At 32.4% G+C, this 16,227-nt stretch overlaps 1 protein-coding gene across 1 annotated transcript; it reads left to right on the forward strand.

The window, feature by feature from the left end:
* Window positions 1–2,323: 2,323 nt before the first annotated feature.
* On the forward strand, window positions 2,324–10,728 carry LOC101222251 (exocyst complex component EXO84C). Its single transcript, XM_004145409.3, has 7 exons — window positions 2,324–2,822; window positions 3,918–4,012; window positions 5,384–6,422; window positions 7,413–7,934; window positions 8,740–8,928; window positions 9,849–9,985; window positions 10,111–10,728. The coding sequence occupies exons 1-7, from the start codon at window positions 2,727–2,729 to the stop codon at window positions 10,361–10,363; spliced, it is 2,331 nt and encodes a 776-aa protein (XP_004145457.3). The 5' UTR covers window positions 2,324–2,726; the 3' UTR covers window positions 10,364–10,728.
* The last annotated feature ends 5,499 nt before the right edge of the window (window positions 10,729–16,227 follow it).

Genomic DNA, 16,227 nt, shown 5'->3' on the forward strand with positions numbered 1-16,227 from the left:
GTTTGTTGTAATTAACTTTGGTTTGATAAACATTCGAGTAGGTTCAAAATATTAGCATATACAACAACATTTTTAAAAAATTGTAAATATAACAAAATTTGTTAAAATATATTAACGATAGACAGACCATTTTGCAAATACTGATTTATCATTGATAGATCATAAGAGTCTATAAAAGTTTATCGATTTTGTTATATTTGCAATTTTTTTGAAAAAAATGGTATACATTTTATTGTTGTTTCTAAAATCGTTACCTATTATAATTACTCTAAATGTAAACCCCAAAGATGAAGATTGTATTGATGCATCTCTCTTTAAAACTTGATGAAGATTGTACCGATTATTAATTTGTAAATACAACATTTGACCTAGAAGATTCAACCAAAACTAGTGTGTGAATAATTGTATATAAAAGAAATAAAAGTTGGTGTATGTTGTGAAAACGAAGGAGGGTCGGAATACAAAAATCGAGAAATATAATATTAAAATGATAAATAAATAAAATAAAATAAAGAAATAAGAAAATTATAAAAATCTTAAAAAATTAACTTTTCCACTTTCTCCAAAATTCTTGGATTTCTCTCCAATTATAGTCTCACTTACAATTCCACCAAATGCCATTATTTGTAGGCAATTTGGTTAGGTGGATTGCATGACCACTAAGAATGAGTATCTTATAAACACATGACATAAGTGTTCGGATGATTAATAAAAAGGCACGTGGCTCTAGCCACTAAGTGTAAACTTTAGTTTCATGATTATATAATAAAACCCTAACATTGTATATTGAATAAGTGCCAAGATCTTTGGACTGGATAATTTTACAAATTAAACTTAGATAAAGAATGACATACCTTGATCCATGAATGACCTTCTAAAGGTTTGTGTTTCTCTCACTTGTGACCTTCTTTAACATAATTAATTTTCTTGATGGAAAGAGTGAATTAGTTGAATGAGACAGTGAGATGACCAATCGCTAACGTTCTATTTATGGACACCACTCATCATGACCTTTAATTAAGGTATTATCTTTTTACCTACGGGGTCTAATAAAATAATGAGCCCAAAAAGATAAAATGACATATAATGCACATGGGCCACATTAATAATAATATGGGGTGAGTGTGAATATAACAAATTACTACAAATTAATTAAGAATATAGCAAATCTTTAAAAGAATGGCAAGTATGGCAAATTTTAATTAAATTTCAAGGTAAAAGACGAAAATACCCCAAATACACTTTACGTATTGTCTTCCATCTTCCACTCTCTTCTTTTTCTTCATATTCCGATTTTCTTTTTCTCTACAATTTTCACTCATTCTCCACGACTCACTTAAGAGTGTCAAATCAAGATCAAAAACTCCAAGATGGAATCAGATTTGTTCGCACCAAGAAGAGAAATTGAGTCCATTAAACTTGATAATAGACATATCATGCAAAATGAAGAGAAACAAAAGCATATGATTTAATTACAAAATAAATATGCTTATACATTATTGCATTGAGAAATAAACATAAATATACAACACAGTGTTAGATTTAACTTCACATCATTGTTAATTTAAATACTTAAATTAGATTCATTAGTTATATTTGTATATACTAACCATATCTAACCAAACACCTCAATTAACCACAGGAAGATTCAAAATTATAAAACTACTAACTACCTTTGGAAAAATTAAATATTTTATAATAACGAAAATCAATACACTCATGACCATTATTATTATAGTCTTAGATAATCTTTATTTTCAAGTACTTTTTTATTAATGTTACATGTAAAATGTAGAAGTTTTAATTTAAAGTTGAAAGTTAGTATTTAATTGGGTGTATATATATTTAAATTTAGAGTAGTAGTAAAAAAGTGGTGGAGACACCAAAGTATCTTATTAGAAAAACTTTAAAATATAATTGATAGTATGTGCATAAATAAATCTCTTTCTCATTTACATGCCTCCCTAACATTCTTCTCTATAAAATTTGTTCCTACTTTTTCATTTTGATTTTTTCTTCTTCATGTTATACACTCTGAATAACATCTTTGGTATAGAAATTAAGGAAGAACATACTAATACTTAACTCTTTAAAGAATGGAACAAGAGTGAAGCAATTTTGAAAGTCATGACTTTGATACTCAATAACTAAACACATTGTGTGTATTATAATTCTTATGTAATAAAGAATTAGGTGAATATGAAGCAAAACATGAAATAAAGGAAAAAGGTCGACGAAAATGAAAAAGTTGATAGCTGTTTTAAGGATAATATTAGGTGTAAGGGATTGAAGTTTTCACTTAATACTAACTTTTTGTGTTGGAAATATTGGTGAGTTTTGCTCCAAATAACCAAATTAAGTTCAAGAAATTGCATTATGTAATTTCAATGTATAGAAACAGAGTTTGTATTTTTCTTCAACAAAGATAGATACAAACAGGAGAAGAATGATCATTCATCAAATTTCGTGATTCCCGAGACCCAAATTTCCAGCATCAACCAAAATATCGCCACTCAAACAGAATCTGCAACTTCTCCTCTCAACCCTTTCCTCAATTTCTAATCTTCTGTTCAAAAATCGGTACACACCACACTCTTCGATCACTCAGCTATAAGCAGAACCCTTTCATTTACTTAGCTTCGCCTTTGGAGATTTGGGATTTTTTCAGCACTTTCGATTCCAGTTTCACTTGGGGAGGGTTTTGAAGACTAGTTTGGGTGCTCAGAATGGAGAGTAGCGAAGAGGAAGATGATTTCCCGTCTATTGAGAGCATCATTCCGCAGTCTAAGGTTGATTCTCTCTACCAATCCCACACTGAACAGGTTTGTTCTTTTGTTTCTTCCTTCTTTTTTCATTTCGGTTCTTCTGCTAGCTTACCGATATAATGCTGGAAAACAAAATGGGTCATTTTTCTTTGAATTACTGCAGATTTAAGAATTTGGGTCATTTTTGTTTTCTTTTACTCATTTCCGTTTCTATTCATGTTATTACCGTACTGATCTTAATGTATTTAGTTTAGCTGTTCATTATGATTTCGTCATTGATGAGTTGTGATGGTTTTAGAATTTTTTCTTGGGTCTTCCTTATCTGATCTGTTTGTGCAGATAATTTTTGGTGGTAAATGTAAATCTTTTCTAGAACTAGAAGTGAGCGATTACCTCACTACTAGCTTAGGGAGGCAAGCTTAGCTGTTTCTTAAGCTTACCTCAATCCTCCATTCCCTACCTAAAAATGGTCTTCTGAGATTGATGCTTGCCGCCACTGATTTCACAAGGTTAATTTTAAGACCAGAGACTGGCCTCAGAGGTTTATATGAGGTTGAAAAATGTTCAAAGAATTTTCCCTGTCTTCCACCACTGAAAAGTATAGATAAAGAAACTAGAGACTCTTATCTAAATCCCATGAGATCCAATAGATAGCCACAGATGAAAAATCGAAAATCCAAAGGAGAGAGGAAATTTCCTTGCTATGCTCTCCAAGACATTTAAACATCCTCCTTAGTTACTCATTTATAATCACACCATAGAAGACAGGAGAGATACAAAAGCCCGTTCAATTTCTCCATTTAAGTCCAATTTTTTTAGAAAATAAATAATCAAATGAAAAACCAAGTTTTCTTTGATAAACAAGAAAGAATAGGAACAAACATTCGAAAAAGAAAAGAGTCCTGCAGAAAAGGAGTAAAAAAAACAAACGTATGTGACTGATACATAAAACTAAAAGGTCTTCAATCAACGAGAATAAGGTTTAGAGCTACTGGGTACTTAATCCTTGATAGTTGATGGCATGTTCATCGCAACTATACCACTAAAACACTAATTTGAACTGTATTTATGTACTTCAAATTGTACTTTTGCCTCTTTTGTTCTTTTTTTATTCCGTACTTGATTTGATGCAAGAAAATGATGCCTATGTAGGGAATTAGAAGACTGTGCTGTGAACTCATGGATTTAAAGGATGCTGTGGAGAACTTATGTGGCAATATGAAGACCAAGTATCTGGCTTTTTTAAGGTAACAAACTGATCACCAAGTATATGTGCGAATTATAGAGTGGCTTCTTTGAAGTAATAAACTGTCATTTTGGCATTATGTTATGGAACTAGTTAGTAATTCATTTAAAAATTGTCAGTGAAACATGTTTACTTCACCATTTTGAAGCAAGTTTGTCTCCGTACTTTTGGCCAAAGGCAAGCATACGTAGAGACGATAGGAAAATAAATTGTCAGGTTCAGTTTATTGGAAAACAAGCATTGATTATGCCATTTACTGAAAATCCTAATACACTTCCATAGTATTGGGTTTATTGCATTCCGACATTTTTTAAAAAAGAAATTCACACATCCTAATTAATCTGCAAGTGAGTATTGCTAACTGTATTAAACCACCAATTCACCCAAAAACTTAAGTTGGTGGTTGAAGGCAAATTTAACTATACATCACCAACACTCCCTCTCACTTGTGGGCTTGAAATATTTGAAAGGACCAACAAGTGGAATCAATTTTACCTCCCTTGTGGGTTTGAAATATTTGAAGACCCAACAAGTGGAAATCAATTTTAGTTGGGGAGGAAACGACAATCTAGGAGCTTGAACATAAGGCCTGTCTGGACCACCTGCTCTTTACCATATTAAACTACAAATTCACCCAAAAGCTTAACTTAATAAAACCTCTCTGGTTCCAGAGGTTCCAATCTACACACTTCCTCTACATCATAAACCTATGGGGAAACAAACTAAGTCTAGAGTCTCGTTTCTTAACTAAATTTGATGGTCCCAACAAAGAAATTGAAGATCAAGATATTTATTGGAAACTAAAATCTTACAATTTTAGATTGAGCCTTCAATTTCTAGGATGTGTCAGAATGCAGGTTTATTTTGCTCGTTAGATTTATTTATGCATGCAATCTAACCCCTCTAAATCCTTGATGTTCGCTAAAAGAGAAACAAAGACTTCTAGAACTTCTAGCCAAGTTCAAAACTTCTGATCCTGTGTCATTTTCTTCGGCCCAAACTCCTCATAGCTTCAGTTGAATTTAGAAAATGAGCATTGTTGCCAATGTGTTTCTCCTGGCAGGCACCATCCTTTGGGATAATTTCAAATCTCATCTCTCTCTTGATGTCATTTCATTTTTCAAGCATGATACCACCTTTGGCTATCCTTGGTAACAATATTCGTATTCGCTGGTTTTTAGCAAGTTTTCTTTCCTTCTTCCTTAAGAGGACAATCCCTTGTTTTCTTCAAGGCAGTTCACCTTTTTCTCTGATATTCTCAAGTGTCATTGACGTTTAATCGAATTCCAGGCCCAGGGTGCATGTTATTTGATTTTCACTCATTTTTGTCATAGATTTATGAGTGTAGGGCTTAATTTTGGGTGTTATTCAGGATATCTGAAGAGGCTGTGGAGATGGAACATGAGTTGGCTGAGCTGCAAAAACATATTTCATCCCAAAGGATTCTAGTGCAAGATTTAATCACTGGTGTATGTCATGAGTTAGAACAGTGGAACCAATCAGATGACACTGATGAAGTTAAGGATGGTGCAAAAAGTTATGACCCTCAAGACTCCTTGTCAAAATTGGAAGATGGTCGCAATATGGCCTTTCTTGAGAATATTGACATCCTTTTAGCTGAGCATAAAACTGAAGAAGCACTGGAGGCTTTAGATGCAGAAGAGAGAAATTCTCCAGAGCTCAAAGCAACTGGGGAAGTTTCATCCGAAGTCTCCTTGTACAAATCTGCATTCTTGAAAAGCAAAGCTATGCTTGAGGAACAGTTGATTGAAATTTCCGAACAACCTTTTGTAGACCCGCTTGAGCTTAGAAAGGCCTTAACTGGTTTATTAAGACTCGGTAAAGGTTCTTTGGCTCATCAGTTACTGCTTAAGTCATTTGGATCTCGTCTTCAAAGGAGCACCTCAGCTTTTCTTCCTTCATGTGCTGCTTGCCCGAAGACATTTTCAGCTACTTTGAGTAAGCTTGTATTTTCTGCAATTTCATTGGCAACAAAAGAATCTGCTTCAATTTTTGGTGATGATCCTATTTACACGAATAGAGTTGTTCAGTGGGCTGAATGGGAAATTGAATTCTTTGTACGGTTGGTGAAAGAGAACGCACCATCTTCCGAGATAGTGTCTGCTCTGCGTGCAGCTAGCATATGCATACATGCTAGTCTTAATTTCTGTTCATTATTGGAAACACAAGGCTTGAAACTGTCAAAACTACTTTTGGTACTTTTACGGCCTTTTATGGAAGAAGTTCTGGAGTTGAACTTCCGAAGAGCTAGAAGAGGCATTCTTGACTTGGCTGAACCTGATGACAACTTTGTATTATCATCTCGCTTTGCATCGTCATTGTCTCCATTTTTGACATCCTCAGATAGTCTGCTTGTGGTTAGTGGGATGAAATTCATGCACATTGTTGATGTAAGTTGGTTATTTGTTTTCAAATATTTGTGTTAGTTCTTTCTTATTTTATTGCTATTATTTAAAATAATTTTGGATGTTTTGCTAACTTCTGTGGTATGCACCCTCAATTAGTGTAACAACATTTAGCGTTGAAAAAGTTATCAGAGTTTAATACTATAGGTAGCTGGGTCTCTATGGTTTGCCAATATGTTGGTTTTGTAGCTTTGCCCTTTGATCACCAGGCCAGTCACTACTATTTTAGAATTTAATTATATTATTTCATGAATTACCAATGCAATCGTGGCAAGTTATTGGGTTCCCTATAGCTACTCTTCGTATTATCCCTTCTTGAATTTCTCATTTTGTATTTCCAATATAGCAGTAGTGATGATGCCTTGATAGAGATGCAAAATAACTTAATAGTACACATAGAAGTATAACTTTTTCTTTCTTTTTTTATTAAGAAAAAATCCTTTACCGAGACTTAATAAACCAGTTAAGGCCTCTCTACTTTTTATTATTTATTTTTATTTCTATTGAAAAGAAACAACATATTTATTGGTGCATCAAGTATCACAAAGTAGAGAGGGAATAGCCACAAGAGCCTAAATGGAGTTACAAAATGAACATCCATCTGGCCAAAAGTATGGAAAGACTATATAATCACCAATTGGGTAAGATTTACACCTAGACAGAGCCTTTAGGAGAACATTTCTAAAAGAAGTATCATAAGAAGTTTTGGTCCAACCAATGCTTTGATAAAAATTGCTCTTAACTCCCTTCTATTCAGGAGGATGATATTTTTGAATATAGAAAAAGTAGAAGAATTATTCCACTATTATTCCTTATAAGTTATAATAGCTACTGAAAAGCATGCTGAAAAACTGTACACGAAAATAAAATGGAAAAATCTCCTGAAATAACCATTCCCTTGTTACTTTATTTGGTGAATTGAAGCTTTATTCATTAACTGACAATGCAATACTGAAACATGGCAATTTTTTATAGGATATATTGGAACAGCTGACATCATCAGCAATTTTTCATTTTGGAGGCAACGTCTTAAATAGAATTTCTCAGTTATTTGATAAATACATGGATGCCCTACGCAGAACACTACCAGGCCCCTCGGATGATGAAAATCTTACAGAATTGAAAGAAGCTACACCCTTTAGAGTTGAAACTGATTCCGAAAAGTTAGCAATTCTTGGTATAGCATTTACCATTATGGATGAACTTTTACCAGATGCTGTGATGACCATCTGGAAACGGCAGGATGAATTAGTCCAGAAGAATGAATCAACTGAAACTGCCGTCTACAATTCTGGAAGTTCTGTTGAACTGAAGGATTGGAAGCGCCATCTTCAAGTATCATTTGACAAGCTTAGAGATCACTTCTGCCTGCAATATGTGTTGAGTTTCATATATTCAAGAGAAGGCAAAACAAGATTAGATGCATGGATTTATATAACTGGGGATGGAGAGGATCTTCATTGGGGTTCTGATCCTCGTCCATCACTTCCATTTCAGGTAACGTCCCTTTATGTTTGGCTATTTATGTTTTTAAGGTGTATATACAATAGTTGAAATCCATCTTTTACTAATATCCAATATTCCACCCAGTTTATTACATTCACAGAATTTGCTTCTCTTTTATTTCCCAAAAGCAAGCACTCTTTTGGTGTTGTGGGTTCCCAGGACTATTTTAAATGTATTGAACAAATTACATTTATCTGATTACGCAATGTCATATATGAGTCTTATTTTTGAGTGCGATGATCATTTAAGATGACAAGATATAGGATCTGGGGTTGGTCATCATAGATGTGGAAAAACGTTTTGGGTGAGATATTATCTATGTTTCCTTGTAGTTTTAGACTTAGTGCTCTATAGCTTGCCATTTTGGGCTTAAACCACACAATCAATTCTCTAAATTTGTGCTTTCATAAGTTCCTTGAATTGCAACTCGTGATCCATCAAAGTTACAGTTTATGATACATAGTGTAGAAAATTCAAGATTCACGCTATTAGTATAGGCACTCAAGTTTCCAGGAATTAAATTGTGTAAAACTATACGAAGAAACCAAATGTTTGGCCAACTTGACAAGAGATAAAGTAGCATTATTCTCTGATCCAGTATGATGGCGAGGGACTTAATTAACAACAATATGATTAAGCCATTCCGCTAGCTTCTTCCTGTTTTAAACTCTTTATTAATTTATTGATTTGTTTTTATTATTTATATTAATTACTTTTGTGTGTGTAGAAAAGCTTTCTTGCTTACTGCATATCTGTTTCCATGCTAATAATAGCATGATTTCTGGCATTATTGTAGGCCCTATTTGCAAAATTGCAACAGTTAGCAACTGTTGCAGGAGATGTCTTGCTTGGGAAAGAGAAAATACAAAAGATTTTGCTTGCTAGGCTGACAGAGACCTTCCTTATCTGGTTGTCTGATGACCAGGACTTTTGGGGCGTTTTTGAAGATAATTCAATTAATCTCCTGCCTATCGGTTTGCAGCAGGTACGTGTCATCTGCTTCAGCTACATCTCGTATCATTCATAAAAGTTTTAAACTGAAACAATTTGTTGGTCGAGTGTTGTTCGGAATTTGTGATTCATTAACGGAATGAATTTCTGCCTCATAGTTTGTTTGGTTAAATAATTTTGTAAAGTAGCCACTTCAATAAATTTTGTAGATGGTGGAAAAAATATGCTTTTAAACGCTTTGGTGGGGTGGGGGTAGGAAGTACAATTGCATTTTCGTTTGTATGAATCAACTTAAATGGATAACGTTTTGAAATTAATATGCAAAAAAAGAAATAAACAAAACAAGAATAAAAAATGTTCAATTGTCTTCAATGTCTAAATAAAACACTAAAATTATAATTGAGTAATCTGTGCATTGGATCCTTTTTATTGAGCGATTGGTGTGAGAGAAATAATAGGATCTTGGATGACTTAGAATCTGTTTGGATTGAACATTGGAAAAAGTCTTTTTAAAAAATATTTTTTTTATTTGAACTATTTTAATAAAAACTGTTTAAAATATTTTTTAAGGTTCAAAATATATATTGAGTGGTTACGGTAACACTTTAATTTTTTTTCAAAATGACTTATTTTCAAATTAAACACTTGAAAAGTTAAACCAAACATACTCTTACTTTCTCCTCATTAGTTTTATAGATTTTGTTTTGAATGCTATGTATGTATGGGTATACATGTATGTCTCCTTTTAAGAACTCTAGTCGTCTTGGAAATAATTTTTTAACCGCCATTGGGTGGAAGAGATTCTCCCTATTTTGTAATTTCATTCATCAACAATGAAATAAAGAATTTATTTCTTCATTCTTCTAAAAAGAAAAAAAAAGAAAAAGAAATGCAAGAGTTTGGTTCATCATATGCGCTGTGCTGAGCAAGAGCATAATATCTTTCTCTTGGCAGTTAATTCTTGATATGCACTTCACTGTTGAAATAGCACGTTTTGCTGGTTACCCGTCTCGCCAAATCCATCAGATTGCGTCTGCCATTATTGCTCGTGCAATCAGGACATTTTCTGCTAGAGGCATTGATCCACAAAGGTCTCTCTCTCTCTCTCTCTCTCACACTCATAGGCACACACATGCACACACGAACATGCACCATATGTTCTTCTTTTGCTGCCTTTCTAATTGAAAAGAAAAACTGAACCACTATGCCTGATTAGTGCACTCCCTGAGGATGAATGGTTTGTTGAAACTGCCAAGTCTGCAATCAACAAACTTCTAGGAGCTGATGGGTCTGATGGTTCTGATGGTTCCGAGATTGATGATGATCACATTATTCTACATGATGATGATGTCTCGGATTCAGATGATACTACATCCTCTCTTTCAACACTGGAATCTACAGAGTCTTTTGCCTCTGCAAGTATGGGAGAACTCGAGAGTCCATCTGATCTCACCGATTCTGAGAACTAGTTTAGCAAAGACGGAACAGAAAAGCTGGGCCTTGACATATTTAGCAGTTATCAACCTTCCGAAATCGCTTTCGAAAAACTCCTGATCCAGATTTTGAGCTATGAGATTGTAGAATACAAGGCTTGTAATAGTGTTAATTGTAGATTTGGTGTAGCTTATGTTTAATGCTAATGATTAATAAACTATTAATGTATTTATCAATGATCTCATCTATCCCAGAAACGAAAAGGATGATCGTCCACAGTTCTCATATATGCTTGAATGTTAGGTCAAGCATATCATAGGTTAACCTAGTTTGTAGTTTTTCTGTTTATTGAAATTTTAGTGAAAGAAGTTTAGGCGTTTCTATAATTATCGTCTATTAATTGATTTGGCACAAAATACACTTGGTACATATTTTGTTTTTAAAGTTTCAAAATGAACTTTTCAGTCCCTCGAGTAATGAAAATGGTTCTAAATAGCCTAAAACAATCTTTGACAATTAGCTGAGGATCGACGTGTCGGTGATTCCTCAAAAAATTCAAACGCACAAAATATAACAGTGAATTTTGGAACACCACCACACACAGAAAGAGTCTTATTATTCTTCAGGAATGATAATCAAGAAGAAAAATTTGGAATCACAGAAATTTCAAGATGTGAGGGAGATATGATAACTCCCCACTAATATGAAATAACTCCTCACTTGCATGAAATAACTCGGCGTGTGTAACTTCCAAGAGAGTTTTGGAAATTATTAAAAACAAAGCACACGCAATGGAGCCGTAGACAGTCAAGTAAAATCCAATCCACGAAATAATTTGATCTATGGACAACATCGATGTGGTAAAGGTCGTAATGCCAGAGGAATCATTACCGCAGGGCATAGAGGGGGAGGTATAATAACTTAATTTAAACTATATATTATATCTCATATAACAATATAACATATAGTTTATACTATATCAGGTATATATATATGACTGATACTTTAATTCTTTCATATTATCTATTGTTTTAATACATATGATTAAACAATATGAATCCTACTTATATTAATTTTATTCTATAATTATACATGAATCTCATTCATATAATTAATATTCAAATATTTATTTCTCTCATTTCACTCCATATTCAAACATTTAATATATTATATTAATTGTATGACAATAAATTTTGTTTAATTAATTTGAACAATTCAAATGTAATTCAAAATAAATTTGATTCTCCTTCATGTTTATTGAGTTAGCAAGTGGAACTATATTCAATGGTACTTGATTTATTAATTAAACTTTACTAAAGACCAACAATTGCATTCTTCGCATTGCAAATCTATTTTTGTGTTAATTGGATATAACCAATCAACCGTGCAATGACTCTTTACAAAATGTCGTAAGTATAGTTGGGCTAAAATTACCATTTTGCATCTATAGTTACATCTCACCTCTTAACTATCATCAATCCCTCTAATAACAATAAGTTATAGTTTCACTATAGCTGAACTCCTCTCGGGCTAGAAGAGGGTGTGATACCACATTGTTCAAACCTTGAAATCAACCTTTAATAGAGCAAATTTCTCCACTTACTCTATTTATAGAGAAGAAGTAAATTTTTGTTTGTTCAAATGTGTTCTAACTACCCAATCAGACGAATCCCCCAAATGGTAGATATATTGAGTTAACGACATTGGTAAGTCTCACCCATGTTGATCAAAGAATCGCCTTATAGGTTGTTCACAACACATTTAGGATTCAGATCAAGTCATCTATGGTTATTTAGGTGAAATGTAAGTCTCTTATAGTAATGGTGTTAAATACAGACTATTCATTTCATTGTGAACATTTTATATAGAATATGTCACCTCCTGTTTTGTTAAGGGAATCAATCTTATACTATTCATCTCTCTAACCTAGATTGAGATATGAAGATACTTTTTGAAAATGTTTTTCTCAAAATAAAAGACAAGTAAAACAAGTTCTATAAAATTCTATAAAACATTTAACAAAATTTCCTTTAAAATACGAATTAACCACACCTGGAAAAAAAAGGGCACATTTCACCTCTTAAACGTATGTTTAAAAGTCAAAATTCAAATTGTGTCTCACCCCACGCCCTTCAATAAAATTTGAGTCCCACGTAAATTTTCAAATATAAGTATCAGTAAGACTTCTAATTATCCTAAATAATCTCTCCAAAGATATATACATACAATGCAGCAAATGACTAACAAAACGGGTGGCGTTTAACGACTCAGTAGGCACCTGAAACTTGACCACTACTTGGATGTTGTAAAAACATTGAAAAACATGAGCTAAAGCCAAGTGAGTGGTAAACTTATATAAAAATATAAAGTTTATCAAAGATATTTTCAATAAATAGCAATCAAAATACATTTTCAATATGTAACAACATAACCAAATTCTAGAAATACAAATGATGAAATATTTACAATTTTGATAAGAAACATCATCAGACCTATAATCACATCTAGGTCCACCACAATAGAATATGTCAAATATGTGGTCGAGCATAGCTCACACATGTTCAATATAAATAATGAAACATACAATTGTACTAAGCTCACACATATTTTCCATCAACCATGCACCATATCTCAATCCATTACGGCAAAACAGACTAAAGGATAGCTTAAGATGATCCAACAGAGACATATAGTCAAAGTGGGCTCACTAACACTCGCAATCAAACTTGTACCATACCTCGATCTACCATGACATAATACACTAGATATATGGTACGTAGGTTATTTTGCTTATGCATTATGCTGTACAAAGTTCATTTGAAGATATGTCATGTGTGAATCTAATAATGCGACTAAGATGGCGTCTAGGTTAGAGCTATGCTATACAAGGTGCATATATCCTACTCACGAGTCACTAAATGCATAATGATAAACGTTTATTACAAGTTTTTCTTACGTTTGCCCAAGTGTAATCCAGACAAATGGTTTCCTGGGTAAGCTAGGGTCGAACACAAAAAATTGCTATCAAATTTAGTTATAAAGTTTACTTCTAATTCATGCAGTATAAATTCTATATAGTATAAGTATAAAAGGATACTAATCTAAGTATTTACATAGAAGATTATGTAGATGGAAATAGAATGGGGGATTATGAAAAAAGAACACAACACTTGTTCTCCTTTCTGGTCACAAATGATTGGAGGCAAAATATTAGAACAAATTTAGTTTCCAAACTCCCTTTTGAACGTGTTTAGCAAGGTCTTTGCCATTTACTTTCTCGAGCAGTTAGCAACTAGCGCTGATCTGATGATGAGTTAAGCTCAGGCTAAACACGATGAGTCTTATACTTAAAGAACTCTTATCAAGCACACAACACATAATTAACTACTTATAACACGTAAGGATCTGATCGTGTACACCTAACGTGACAAAGATTCTATGATAGTGGCATAATGAAGAAAGTTCTAACCATAGAATATGCTCCGTGGAAGGAGTATGTGTACACAACCTATCCTAAAGAAGAAAGTTCAGTTGTGGAAAATTAATGCGGAGAAATCACTTAGATAAGAGTGTAGTGCACGAGGAAGAGCACAAAAGGAGAAAAAAAGGGATTGCAGAGAGAAATGCCTGCTTAAGTAAAATCACACAGATATGAGCGATGTGTCAAGAACGAGTGGTGAGAAGAGGTCCGTATTGGATGTTGGGAGTTAGGCATTTGATACGTATTATGAGAAGAAGCACTTGAGCCTAGAGAAGTCATAGATGCTATTGACAAGACTAGACGCCATATGAAGAAGAATAAATGTTTGCAGCTTCATGAGGAGATAAAAAGGATTAGGCGATTTAAAGGAGTTTGTCTTTCCAAAGAGATAAGGTTGGCATCTCAAGGGGAACTCCAATCGTCGTCACATTTTATGTAGAACCTGTACATTGAGAGGACATGATTATATGACCGAGCTGTTAAATGGAAACGATAGTTGATGTTTTGATTGTTTTAAGATGAAAAGAGTTACATTCATAAGATTTTGTGAAGGTTTAAAATCCAATACAAATTTGCAAGCGTCTAGCTATCTCATGGTTTGGGAAAAAGTTTTTATATTCTTATTAATCATATCACATAATGAAAGCAATCGTATAATAGCAAAAGATTTCAACATTTAGGTCATACTATTTCTCTAGCTTTTAACATTGTTTTGAGAAAAGTTTGCAACCTTGACCTAGAAATTATTAGCTCACCCAATATAAATATCGTACCAATGGAGATCGTATCAAATTCAAAATACTATCTTTTCTTTAAGGTAATGCTTTAATGTTTTGAAATATTACCCTCTCTTCCATAGATTTCATACTAATTCAAAATATATTTGTGTTTATGATTATCCTTTAGGATTGTATTGGTGTTATTGATGGCACTCACGTTGCTGCAAGTATTCTCCAAAATGAACAAAATACCATTTCGTGGAAGAAAAACTATCAGAACAAGGAAATATAATGTATGTTTGTTTATTTGATATGTTATTCATGTATGTCGTGATTGGTTGGGAAGGATGGACCAATGAATCTTGCATACTTCTTGAATATATCAAGAATCCCGAGAATAAATTTTATATGCCTAAGAGAGGAATTATGTGTTTTTAGAAGTTTAAATGAAATGGATGACTTAATAATAGTTTTTTTATTTGCTTTATTATATGCAAATCAATACTATATCTTGTTGATTCATGATATTCAAATATGCTAGGACTTTTAGCACAATTTTGTGGTCAAAGATATCATTTATGAGATTTTAGAGAAAGAAGATATCACCCTCGAGATAAAGAAAAAATGTTTAACTATCGACATTCTTCACTATCAAATGTCATTGAACGTTGTTTTGGTGTGCTGAAGGCTCAATTTCCTATTCTTAAGCAAATGCCCGTGTATCCGATCAAGACACAAAAATATATACCGACAGCATGTTGCACAATTCACAATTATATTAGATTGAATGATCGTCAAGATGAACTATTCAATGACTTTAGCAATGAATCAATGATTGTTGAAGATACACAAAATTTGTCAACCAATTTGCAGAGTAATTTATTGAATTAGATGCAAGTCGACATCATCTAAGAGAAATGATCTGAGTAAGAGATAATATTGAGAATCAAATTTAGATAACATTTGAAGGATAGATACAACTTTATGTTTATGTTATTATTTTTATTTGTGCACTGGGACTTCATTGTGTTAAATGAATAAACTTTTGATAATTTTATTTTTTTTATGTTTCATGGAGGACATATATTTTTGTTTAATGTTTAATTGAATTAATTGTGAATAAAATAAAAAATAAATCTTGAAGAAAATCAGGAAACAAAAAAACATTTATCAAACACATTTTTTGTTTTTGTTTCTTTTTTAAAAAAAAACAAGAAACAAAAATAGTTATCAAACACATTTCTATTTCTCGTTCTAAAAAAGAAAAAAACCAAAAAATAGGAAACAAAAAATGGAGAACCAGAATTTTACCAAACGACCCCTAATTGTAGTATTTTGGTATATAATATTTTTTATTTGACATGTTGTTTTAGAATTACATTATTCAACTTCATGTAGTTTGAAATGTCCCTAGTTAGTTTTAGTATATTAGTTGGAACAAAATTTAATCAACATGTTTTATTTATTTATAATTTCTTAACCATTTATTTATTTATTTTTTCTGAAGATATTTAAATAAATATATTTATTTAATCAACATTTATTTTATAATTTCCAAATTTTGATATATATCTTATGGCATGAACTAAATATATAGGTGTATATGTGACAAAATATGTGGAATATATATATATATATCTTAATATAAACTATATACTAAACTTAAAACATAAAGTATATATAATATAATTTAAAATTT

Source organism: Cucumis sativus, chromosome 1 (assembly GCF_000004075.3).
Source record: "Cucumis sativus cultivar 9930 chromosome 1, Cucumber_9930_V3, whole genome shotgun sequence".
Classification (NCBI taxonomy): domain Eukaryota; kingdom Viridiplantae; phylum Streptophyta; class Magnoliopsida; order Cucurbitales; family Cucurbitaceae; genus Cucumis; species Cucumis sativus.